Raw genomic sequence first — 12,603 nt, 5'->3', positions numbered from 1 at the left:
TGAGAAACTCTTCCACATGTTTATCTTTAGTTGAACTGGTTACTTTACGGTGTCTTCACTGGTCTGCCTAAAAATATCAATTAGACATCTGCAGCTGATCCAGAATGGGGCTTCTCACTTTCTCACTAAAACTTGGAAGACAGAAAACATCACCTCAGTTCTAATGTCATCCCACTGCCTCCCTGTAGCTCAGAGAATATATTTCAAAATAATTTATCCTAAAGGCCTGTTGTTAACCCAGACCAGGACTTCTAGTCCAAGTCTAATCTGCTTCCCCAGAATCAGATCTAAACAAACAGAAATCAGTTTTCATTCACCACTAATCTGGAATAAACTTTCAGAAAACTGCCAAAATGCTGAAAGTTTGTTTCAATCAAGACTTAAAAACACATTTGCTTAGATAGGAGGAGTCCATCTTATTCTGGTGTATCATATAATTTGGCTAATCTCTCTAACGTGTGACTCAGAAAACTTACCATCTTTGAGTTGTAAGTGCTGACAGTCCAGGAGGTCTTTACAGACGCGAGCCGGATTTTCCTTTGTGCCGAGAGGTTTTTTGATGCTCTCAATCACGCCGCTCAGGTAACGCAGGGTCTTCAGTATCTCTACATTCTGGTCTGGCAGGTTCATTTCAATGTTCTGAAAGATCTGGTTATGCAAGGGAAACAAAGGAGTCAAACTACAGAGTAATGAGGATTTTAAACCTCTACTACAATTATTCTTTAAAATATCGTCCTTATTTTTATGTATTAGGTGAACTTTGTTAAACTAGAGTTTCATCTGAAAGGTAACTATGTATAAAGAGAAAATTACATGCTATCATACAGATTCATTGCACAGAGAGAATGTTTGCTGGAGGTGGATGGGAACCAGTGAAGTGTCCAGCAGATATGTGTAATCCTGTTTCAGTTCCCATACCCTCTTTAGAATCATGCCAGTATTGTTTTGAATATATTGTAGCTTTTGAAGACTCTTGCTCAGGATCCCAATAATCAGTTCCATAAAATACTTCAACCTGAAGGAGACTAGCATCACTTAGCACCTGTCTAAGTGCTTGCTTTGATGACGAGGGCATGAATAGGAACGTTTTAAGACCTAAACCCAACAGACAATCTAAACATGAGACCCAACACTGCAAACAAGAAAAGGAATTTTAACATCAGGTTTTCTTCAGCTTGATTGCCTCCATGTAATGCTGCTCTGATGAAGTAATTCAAACAAAATTTCCACAAATGTGCGTATGCTCTACAATATTAAGCAACCTTTTAAATTTGTCCTATCACTAGTTCTCTAACTTTTGTGAGAAACCAAATATATTCCTCTGAAAACAAGGTATCTAAAGCCAAAATTTTTAAATATGATGATAAAAAAAACAAATTATACTTCAATGATATTATTACATAGTGAGAAAAGTCTTCATGTGCTTTACCTCTGTCCTGAGGGCAGCGTTGGTGTCAGGCTGCCAGTGGAGAGCTGAGTCATCATAAATGTATCTCTGTAGTTTCAGAAACAACATGATCAGACACTTTAAAACCATATCAGTCACTATCTACTGTAATTCTAGAGAAAAACAGTAGAAGGGTTGTATGTATAAAGTCTCACATTATTAATTTGAGCAGAATTAACAATAACAATCTTTTATAAACACTAGAGAGCCTTTGATTAAATAAACAATGAAGGATCTGATGAAGTGGAAGTAAAACTGGAAGTAAAGATGATAGGAGTTGATAAATGATTCACTTTGCCAAGTGCTACAAAACGAAAGTTTCTGAAATTCATGATGTATTGGTTAGTCGTTTTTGAAAAGGAACACATTTTAACAGGACATGGGAACATGATAAAGTTGTTGCCTCTCCAAACATGTTATACAATTTTTCAGCCTTTAGAATTTCATACTATCAAACTACCCTCTGTGTAAACATTCCTGGCACAAATCACTTACTGTGGGTCCGGGAGGCCCCGGTGGTCCCTAAAGAGGAAAAAAAGATTAAGACTGCATAAATTACTGGCAAAAAAAATGGTCCTAATTACATCAGTTTTTGAGATAATATCTGTGAAGTGGCAATACCAGAAGACATAGATTTTACAGCTTTATTCAGGAACACAAAATACTTAAAAATATGATTTTTAGTATTAAAAATTTTAAATCAATGTCAATCCTGCTTTTAAGATAATTCAAATGCAACACATACTGTACAGTGTTTGTTTGATGGACATGTCATTTTGAAGTTAAAGCTTACCTGTGGTCCTGGACTTCCATGTGGTCCTTGAGGCCCCTGAAAGTGTACCATGAAGTATAAAGAATTTACATACACTCATGATTATTATCAATACCTAATTTCAAAACAAGACAGTCAGTTCCCGAAACAATACACAAAAAACCTCCTGTAAAAGCGCATGCAGGGTCAGTGAAACCACACACAACGTAAAATATTATTCGATTTCTGCAGGGGGGGTTAATATCCATTTGATTTATTTTTTTCAAACTAGTTTAGGACCTGGTGTTTGGGACCATTTTACTATTGGAACAGTGATGTCCAAGCTTGAATCATTTGGCCTGAACATTCACTTCCAATGAGTGGAAATTGGTCAGGATGTTCAGGAACAACAAATGAACTATTCGTAAACCAGAAGATGTTGGGATGTCAATGTTACTGGTCTTTATGTGCATATAAAATTTCCAGAGGTCTAAAATGAGAAGCCAAATGCTTTGTGAAAAACAAGAGACTCTTAGGCTTGCTCCATGATTTTTGAAGTAAGAGCTATATTTCTGACATGTGCAGTAGCTATACCACTGAAGCTTTCTTCTATGTCTCTTGACAACTGAATAAATTTTTGCCATCTACTTCTTCATCTTACAGATTTTACATTTTGAATAGCACAAACTTCACAAACTTAAGATACTCACCATTTCACCATTGCTTCCTTTTGGACCCTTTGGGCCCTAAAGAAGGTTAAAAAAGAGAACCTTTCACTTTATCTTCAAACACTTTGCAATATGCTGATTTTATGAAAGGGAAATAAAATATGTAGCTATGACTCTAGAGAAGTTAAAACGTACAGGCTTTCCTAGAGGACCAATCATTCCTTCAGGGCCCACAGGTCCAGCAAATCCCTGAAAAGTGAAATATATTTGTACATCAACACAAACTGCCAACTTCCCAAAAATGTCCAAAAAATGATTTATTTTTTGTAATACAAGTACTCTGAAATGCCTTGTTGCTGAAAAATGCTTTACAAATACAATTTGATTGATTGATAATACCAATGCAAGTAATATAAGAGTAGATATTTGGTCATTTTAAGTCTCGTATTAAAACTAAAATTAAATGTAAAAACATAATTTTAACAAGAGCACCAAAATGGAAATGCCACTGATGTTATGAAAATGCATTGAAGACAACTTTTTACTATTAAACCTTGATATTGTGTGTCAAATGAGAGAAAATCACCTGTCTTCAGTGACAGGTGATTTTAGAGTTTATTTAAACTTACCAAAGAACCTACAGGTCCTTTAGGGCCTGGGATGCCTCTCAGTCCCAAGTCACCATTTGGGCCCTGTTTCCAGGCAAAAATAAATAATAATGTCGTCAGTATGTTGCTTTCCAATATGCATATTTTATTATGCTGCAACATAATTGCACAACTGAAATGTTTCTTACTTTTGGCCCAGGAAAACCTTGTAAACCAATCATTCCCAAATCTCCAGACTCTCCCTGCAGACACAAAGATATCAGTGACCCCAAAAAGCCATATAAAAAAAAAATAAGAAAATGAACAGTGTTTCTAATTTCATGTTATGCTTTGAAGTGTTCCAAAGCAAGGCAGTCAATATCACACAAAAAATGCCTTTGTATCTATTTTGTAAGAACTTGAACAGATATGGGTTTTGTGTCTGGATCCACAGTGGCCCCAACAACCCTCCACATAACACCCACACACACACACACACACACACACACACACACACACACACACACACACACACACACACACACACACACACACACACACCACCCCCCCACACACACACACACGCACACACACGCACACAGGAGGAATGTCTGCATCCTTTCTTTGTCTGTGTGTCTGCTTCCCAGGTGTTTCTAGTGGCATGTTTGTACAGCCAGTCTTTCACATCCTTTGGAGAGCTCTATTTTCAAACCAGCGTCTTTGGCTGGGAAACTGCATTCACTGAGAAGTGAAAAGGAATCTGACCCAGGGGTGAAAACACCCCCTCTGTTTTAGAAATGCCAGTGGAGATAACGAGTAGCAGGAGGGGCGATGGGGGGACTGAGTATTGTTTCCTTTCTCTCATTCTTTTTTTTTTTTTTTTTTTTTGGAGGGAGTTACATAAGCAAAGTGGAGCACCTCCTTTTTCAGCTACTGCTCTTACATAACTTTCCAGGAGGAATGTTTCCATTTCAGTTCTCGCCCCAATAATTTGTTGCTCTATCCAGGCTGGAAAAGCATCAGGCACAGATATTTTGACTACATACATATCAGTTACATATAACTGAAGTTATATTTGGAGAGAAGTTTAAGAAAGAAGCCAGTTTATAATCCTGTTCAATGAGAACATTCCAGGGATGATATCAGTTATCCAGATTAATGTGGTACGGTTGGTGGATTATGCCGTTATGTTTTTATTCAGATCAGTTTTCATGCGTCCTTTGTCTTTGTGAGATTCTGCTTGGTTTCAGTTTGTGTTATGCGTCTTTCTGTGTACCTATTGTTTAGACATTCTCTATTTTTTTCTTTTAGTCTTTCATAGAAATCTTGTGTTATTAATTTATTTTGTTGTATCATAAATTAAAGTGTAACCCCCATTTACCTAGTCACCTAAGTTCTTAATTAGCAATTATGCTTTGCATCTTTAGGGAGCAGTGTATATATATTTGAATGACAATTAGAGAAAAGTAAATACACATCAGGGAAAAAATGTGCAAATTGGATGAAGGTGAAAATCAGCCAAAAGGTAGATATTCATGTTAAAGTTTACCCTTGGAAGAAACATGTGAGGTTCTGTATGCAGCTTTGGATCTTATCTATGTGGATTTTCCACTCACTGGTTGTCCTTTAGGTCCTGGGTCACCTTTCTTGCCTTGGTCACCTGTCGACCCCTCTACGCCTTTGGATCCAGGAGCTCCCCTGTCTCCAAGCAGGCCGAGTTCTCCCTAAATTATTATGAAGTGTCATTTATTCACAAATATATAAAACAAAATATTTAATTTAATGTAAAACACCAACTTCAGATAATTTAGATTTTTTCAATTCTTTCCTCTCGACTTAGTTCTTCTCACCTTCTGACCAGGTGGTCCGCTCTCTCCAGATGCTCCAGGAAGTCCAATTTCTCCCCTGGGGCCCGGACGCCCAGTCGGGCCCTCTGGGCCCAACAAGCCTCGCTGACCCTGCAGATGAACAAGAAGTGTAATCAAGAAAATGCTAGTTGCTTCCGGCAACTTGAATAACGTCTGAATATAAAATAAGACTCACGTTTGAAAAAAACTTTTCAAAATCAGTAACATTGGCTTTGCTCTTTCTTCCCATGATTCAGGATTATCATCAACTTTCAGTAGAAGATTTTTTCCACACAACCTGTCTTGAGGCTAAAGCTTTAGTATTTTGGAATCAACATCAATTTGGTCTGACTTATAAACAAATTAAGGCAGACTTATCTTTAAATAACACAGAGTGATAATACTTAAATGTGGGGAAAATTGTATCTGGGAGAAACTATTGGTTAGGTAGAATTTTTTCTTTGCATGATGTTTGACAATAAGAACAAACATTAAAAAAGATCATTGTTGTGATCAGCTGCAACAACATAACCAGTTATCAGAAATTTGCCACTTGATTTTAAGAGACTGTAAACTAATAAAATAGCAAATTAATGTTAAATATGTGATCAAAGCAAAAAGTATTATATTAAATGTTTTGAACAGAAAAATAATTTCCACCCATGTTTTTGACAAGCATATTTCTTTTTCAGTGCTTCACAGCTTGATGCAACAAAGAAGACAGCAAGACAACAGCAAGAAAATGTCCTGATGTAGAGCAGGGGGTTTGTTAGTGACGAGAGAAAATATCAAAGATATGTGATTTTCTGATTAGACTGTTTCTTGAGTTTTAAGGTTGCCACACCAACTCTACCAGTAGTCAATGTCTTACTGTCTAATTCCGCTTCCCCAAAAAAGCTAGTAAAGCTTGATGAATGCCAAAAACCAAGTATTTCCCCTTTTCCTTCAAAAATTTTAAAACAGTAAGAGTTGTTCCTTTGCAGTGTATGGTGGCTTTCTGCTCCATTTGCTGCGTGTTGAAGCAAAATGGAAAGATTCATGAGAAAACACACAGAGCTCGCTGTCATCCCTGATATGGCTTCTATTTTTCGATCTCTGTTAGACAAGTAGACAAGTTGAAAACCAGACGGAAAATGCAGAGCTGTCATGAAACCCAAAAAGGAGTTAAAGGTTTTTTGTGATCCTTCAACTTCCTGAGATTTAATCAGGATGGAGCGGTAACTCTCTCACGCATATGCATGGTGCATTCTGGAGCTATGGAAAATGTTATGGAGAATTAAAATGATTGATTTACTGTTGGGTGTAGAGTTGGGCAAAATCCCACGCTAAGGAAAATTCCCACAGTTCCGGCAGTGGCCATTAAAACACATGTGAACATGCAAAGCCCTCATGAGTATAAAGGCTATGGGCATTATGAGATGTTTGGAAATCAATGCATATCTGGTTTTGAATACACAGTAGGTCATTAAAAAATGGGAACAGCTCAGCAGAGGTTCCTATGTGGCCTTGGTGATAATTTTACAATGTTGTTGTGGAGCTTGGCAAGTCAGTCTCGTATTACTTCAACTTAAATTACATGTCATAACATTTTTAACATCCTCTTCACTCGACTACGCAATGTTTTTGCACATTAAAACTATTCTTAGGTCAGGCCATCTGCGTTCCTTTGGCTGTGGTTGATGGCATCACATTGGTAATTTTAAAAAATACAATACAATAAGACGTCAACAAAATTACACTGATTGGATAGTTTAGGTGGTGAAATAACACATTGCTGTCCTAAATAGATTACTTAAAATGCAATATCTGCGTTACTTTGTGAGATAAACTACCCATAAAGCAAGAGATTCCTGAGTTAGTCACACATTGGTTTTATATACGATGTTGTGTAAATGAAATTCACACAAGGGAACCTGACTTTCCAAGCCTGTCTAAAATTCTCCAGTTTGGCTGCTGCATGTTTGAATAAACCCACAGTGCTACAATCAGGTGGGACCAATAAAATCAAACAAGTCAAGCAAAGCCAAGTTCATTTATGAAGCACTTTAGAAACGGCACCAACCAAAGTAGTGAACGAAGAATGAGTGAAATAAACGAAAAATATATATATAAATGATTAAAGGTAAAAGTAGCAAATATAAAATAAATTTAAAAAAACCCACAATAAATATAATCTAACCAAGATATGAATGTGAAAAAGTTTCAAAGATTAGTAAAATAAATATTTTAACTTTATACATACAACTAATATGATGCCTAATATGATCACCTGATCCTCCTGAGGAAAACATAGATTTGTTACAATTTGAAATTAAGTTTTAATGCTGCAGGCGGAAAATAAATTGTAGTTTTTGTGAATATTTAACTTTCATAGTAAGCTAATAGTTTATTTGCCAACTATAATAAAATCAATACTGAAAGTTTTTTTTTTAATTAGCTTGTTAACTGCTTAATTTCATGCAGGATAACATTTGCTAACATGCTTAAGAAGGCTGAAGTTTGTCAGCAAAGAAAAAGGTTTTCAACTCCAACTTTTTGGATGGTTTTTTTTCATTGTTTTTTTTTTTTTTCCCACAATGATGTTGATGACTGACCATTCAAAAAAAATTGTTAGCCTTTCCTTTTCTGAAACTTGGCTAAAGGTGCTACAGTCTTGCAAGATTATAAAACCACCAGATTGTAACAACATACTTTTAAGGCTGGTCAGAAGTTGTCTCCATCATCTGTACACTCTAGATTTGTTTGTAGTATTTGTGTAAGCTAAAGGCTGTACAAACCTTATAGTATCTCGGAAAGCTTTAATCACAACCAAACAGCCACAATCTGCTGCAATGCAAGGAAGCTGTTACCTGTCGGCCTTGTTTTCCTGGCAGACCTGGTAAGCCAGTCAGTCCTGGAAGACCATCTGGACCTGGATAACCTCTCAGTCCCGTGAGTCCAGGTAAACCAGTTGCACCCTGGAAAATCAAAACATCACTTATTCAAAAATTCTAATTCAAAAATACTTTATTGATCCCAAACGGAAATTAAATTATAGTAATTTTCAGGCTGAAAGCCATTTGTTCATGCCAACACTGTCCTTGTATGATGATAATCCCAAATGCATTCTTGTGCCAACAGTTTTATTTTTTACACTAGGATACACATAAGAGTCTGGAGTCGTAAGATTAGATTAACCTTAAAAAAATGTGTGATATTTTGGATGTATGAACACTCCAAAGCTAAACTTGAAAACCAGAAATTTAATTTTAAGTTTTGTTCCAACATGAATGGGAGAAGGTATTTCCTTTTATCATTTGATTTAAAAACTTCATTAGTTAACATTAAGAAGCTTGAACGCTTGGTTTTGTTCATTTCCTTTACATAAATGTTTCAATGAAAATATTTCTCACTCAGGCCACAGTCTCTTCAGAAGGCATGCTTCTTCATGCTGTTTTTTTAAATATATGAAATTTACACAGCAGTGAAAATGTTGCAGTAGTTTCTGTCTAAGCCAGACAATTGTTTGATGTAATGCGGCACTCACTTCAGCACCAGGGGCTCCATTCAGACCCCTCACTCCCTTCTTTCCAGCTGAACCCTGCAATGTGAAACACAAGAAATGTAAGGCACAAATAAAAGTCAATGTGGAGGACAAGACTTTCAAGCAACTCAAGTTGTGCAGTGTTTGTACATTTCAACTATTCTGTCAGGAAAACATGGAATGTAAACAAGTCATTGTGTCAAGCTGAATTTTTTCAAATCATAAAATAATCCAAAATTTGAACACTAAAGAAATTATTCAACAATATCACATTTTCACACTACATGACTACACAGAAGTCATATCCAGAAAGACGAAATACCTCTGAAGCTATTTATAGCTTCAGAAGTTTCCAACATGGTATGGTTTACCACAGATTTTAACTGGAAACAGGCACAAACAGAAAACCAGAAAAAATCTCCAGTGTTTTCATGTCAGACCAAATGATGAACGTTTCTAACAGATGGCAGCAGATGTTGCTTTTTGTGTACCTCATAAAAAGAGACTTACCCGAAGCCAACAAATAAAAGGAAAATAACAGCTAAATAAGTGGCAACGACAAACTATTTACCTAGTTGCTTGTCTGATATCTTTGTGTAACTTAGAACATCTCTCTGAATTGAGAGTCTGGACACTTTTTAATCTTGTTTTCAAGTTGTTTTTAAGTTACATGTATTACACTTTAAATGTGCAGGTAAAATACGTGCAGTGACTCACTGGAGGCCCTTTTTCTCCTTTAACTCCTGCTTCCCCAGGCTGGCCAGGGAGTCCCTTCACCGTGCAAGAATATAAACACATACAGCCAATAAAAATTATTATCCATATCAAATTTGTGTTAATGTGATTACTTTAGATTGGCAGGTAATTGAATAAAACTCTGTTTATACAGTTAATTCCTTAGAGGCTCATTGATGAGTCTGCTGACTCACCGGTGGGCCGGGCGGTCCAATTCTGCCACGAGGTCCAATCACACCAACATGACCCTGGAAGATTAATATTTGAGAAATGACCATGTGCTTTTCTGTTCAACTTCAAATTCTCGAACTAGATACTAATTTCCTGCATTGAATGTTGCTGCATGTTCAATGCCATCTGCCACAATGTCACTAGAGTGAACAGTACTGTACAATTGTTATTTATTTATTTTTCATCCAATGACATGAAAAAGCAACTGTGGTCAATTTTTTTGTAACTTTATTAAGTTTTAGTAAAACAATGTTAAAATATATTTATATTTGTATGTCAACTTTCCACAACAAATGTTATTGCAAATCATTTTAAATAAAATAATGCATTATTTTTCAATGTATATTTCAATATATATTTGCTGCATTTTATATATACATTATATGTTTTTTATTTGCTTAGTTAGATTAATCTTAATCTGTCACTTGTAGTGGTAGATTACTGTTATATTTATGAGATCACATGAAAGCAGCACCAACAAACAAAGATCCAGTGTTTGAAATCAGTGAACACAGTTTCTCACTTCACTTACAGGTGAAATATAAATATCTAAACCTCTCAAAGAAAACAAAGAAAAAACTGCATTTACTACAGCCTTGCTATAACACACAGCATTGTTTTTGTGGTTTTACCAACCTTGTATCCTTCATCTCCTGGCTCCCCGCGTTCCCCACGCTCCCCTGGAGGCCCCTGAGTAGACAATCATGCAGCTACATGAAAACATGTGCAATAAATTGGATTGAATCTCCTTGGCTGCAATCCTACTTGAACATAGTTACTAGTCAGTCCAACATACAGTACTTGTTCAGCTTCATCAAAGAAGTGACTCCCACTTTAATGATCATACTCTGCTCTGTAAATCCTAAAAATAAGGTTGCCATTTATTGATCGCATAGTAAGGTTGTTATAGTCTTATTTTTTGATGAAAATGGGATGTTTACTAATATGTCACCCAATTCCCTTTTTATGCATCCTTGATTATTTTTGCCACAACCAAACCTGAAAGGCCTCATGACTTTTGACTAAACAAATTTCCATTTGACACAACAATAGATCTGAGTATAACAACTAATACAAAGGAAATAAATACAATGCAAAGAAAATGAAACGAGAACACTGCAGATTTATGAAAGATAAAAACATTGTTTTTTTTTATATGGCAGAGTAAAAAATTAATGAAAAGCAGAGTTTGAAGGAAAGCAAGACCTACTGGTTCACCTAAGGGCCCTGGTGGTCCGGGAGTCTTATTGTCCTCGCCTGGATAACCCTGGGATGAGCACACAGTCAAAGTCACAGTCACAATCTATGCAACAACTCAAACCAAAACATTTTCACACTTAAACACTTTAAAATTCTTTGGAAGTATTTTAAATGGATCGCTAATTTAGATCATATTACCTTTTCACCTTTGGGTCCCGGTGGTCCAATGGGTCCAGATTTGCCAGGGTGCCCCTATGAAAGGCAAAAGTTGTCTTAGTTATACATAATAAACATAAATGGCTGTCCTATATAAATCTATCATTAATATGTCCTTTAATTGAAGGACTGATGTTCTCAACTCAAAAAATATCCTTATGACTCTGATAATGTAGTATATTTGAAGTGTTAAGTGTTTTATAATATAATACAAATGAAAAACTCACTGGATATCCTGACAGTCCTGGTTGTCCTTCAATCCCCAGGACTCCTGGCTGACCCTGAGAAAAAAATAATAAAATACCTACATAAAGGTTTTGTTCCATTTTACTCAAACACCATAGTGACTCTCACTAATTTAGCGTTCAACTCAGATTCCATGACATTGTTTCCATCTACAGCAGTTTTAGTTTGATTTTTAATGCAATCAAAAGCAAAAGGAAAAGTAGAACAAATGGGAACTAACAGGAGGGCCTCGAGTTCCCCGGGCCCCTTTCAGCCCTGCCTCGCCCGGTTGGCCGATGTCGCCTCGAGAGCCGATCTCACCAGCAAGACCTGGAGGGCCCCTTTCTCCCTGCAAAGATCCAAAAGATCAGTTGATGGTTGGAAAAAATGGCACAGGATAGAATAAAAAGGAGACAGAAAGAAATTCACCTTTTACATTTAGATCAGGGATAGGTCATATTATTAAAAAAACCCCAACAGAACAAGCAATCAGTGGGACAGAAAAAAAACATGTGTATATAACATATCCTAACCTTCTTTCCGTGGCGTCCTCTGTTCCCTGGAGGGCCAAGTTTTCCTTCTGGGCCCTTTCAAAACAACACAAAATAAAACATGTTTTGTGCTTAAGATGTCAACCCCCGACTTAACAGACCGAGAGAATTAGATCATTTCTTTATGTGAAGGACATCGAAAGGACTTGTTTTAGAAAACAACCAATAAGTTCATCAAAGCTTGTAACGTGGTTGCATTTACTGAAAACAATTGCATCTGTGGTATTATTATCATAACTGATGTAATTTTTGACACTAGACAAACCACATCACATCCCGTATTGCTTTATAATGACCTGGATGCTTTAGTGGCAGAACATCAGAATTTATGAATGCATCAATATAAAAGTCTTTGTTTTGGGGAGACCTTATCAGTTGTCCTAAAAACACAAGACTTAGCTGTGTTGTATTTCAAACTTTACGCTGATATTTTTTACACACTATTGTTAAAATACGACATCTTTGTGTTGGAACAAATTAAACTATCCATCCATTAAATCTATCTGCTGATCCAGCATCAGGTGAAAGCTGATGCTCATCTCCAGTGCAGAGAAAAATCTACCTAAAGCTGGGATTCACTGCCCAGCTTCATCTGCCATGCATAACTATGAGCATGATTTAT

General features: G+C 36.4%; 1 protein-coding gene across 1 annotated transcript in view; it reads right to left on the bottom strand.

The window, feature by feature from the left end:
* Positions 1-12,603, bottom strand: part of LOC129375063 (collagen alpha-1(XXIV) chain) — a 75,025-nt gene that overhangs the window by 2,684 nt on the left and 59,738 nt on the right. The window contains exons 38-57 of the mRNA XM_055053884.1: positions 11,964-12,017; positions 11,672-11,779; positions 11,433-11,486; positions 11,188-11,241; positions 11,000-11,056; positions 10,426-10,479; positions 9,753-9,806; positions 9,541-9,594; positions 8,827-8,880; positions 8,150-8,257; positions 5,304-5,411; positions 5,070-5,177; positions 3,663-3,716; positions 3,496-3,558; positions 3,062-3,115; positions 2,909-2,944; positions 2,241-2,276; positions 1,943-1,969; positions 1,430-1,495; positions 477-648 (exon numbers count right to left, since the gene is read on the bottom strand). Of these exons, the coding sequence (XP_054909859.1) occupies positions 477-648; positions 1,430-1,495; positions 1,943-1,969; positions 2,241-2,276; positions 2,909-2,944; positions 3,062-3,115; positions 3,496-3,558; positions 3,663-3,716; positions 5,070-5,177; positions 5,304-5,411; positions 8,150-8,257; positions 8,827-8,880; positions 9,541-9,594; positions 9,753-9,806; positions 10,426-10,479; positions 11,000-11,056; positions 11,188-11,241; positions 11,433-11,486; positions 11,672-11,779; positions 11,964-12,017 (1,375 nt within the window). The remainder of the gene's footprint in view (positions 1-476; positions 649-1,429; positions 1,496-1,942; positions 1,970-2,240; positions 2,277-2,908; positions 2,945-3,061; positions 3,116-3,495; positions 3,559-3,662; positions 3,717-5,069; positions 5,178-5,303; positions 5,412-8,149; positions 8,258-8,826; positions 8,881-9,540; positions 9,595-9,752; positions 9,807-10,425; positions 10,480-10,999; positions 11,057-11,187; positions 11,242-11,432; positions 11,487-11,671; positions 11,780-11,963; positions 12,018-12,603) is intronic.

This window comes from Poeciliopsis prolifica, unplaced genomic scaffold (genome assembly GCF_027474105.1).
Source record: "Poeciliopsis prolifica strain line A6 unplaced genomic scaffold, Auburn_PproV2 SCAFFOLD002, whole genome shotgun sequence".
In the NCBI taxonomy this organism is placed as follows: Eukaryota; Metazoa; Chordata; class Actinopteri; order Cyprinodontiformes; family Poeciliidae; genus Poeciliopsis; species Poeciliopsis prolifica.
This window is presented reverse-complemented; position numbering and strand designations above follow the sequence as displayed.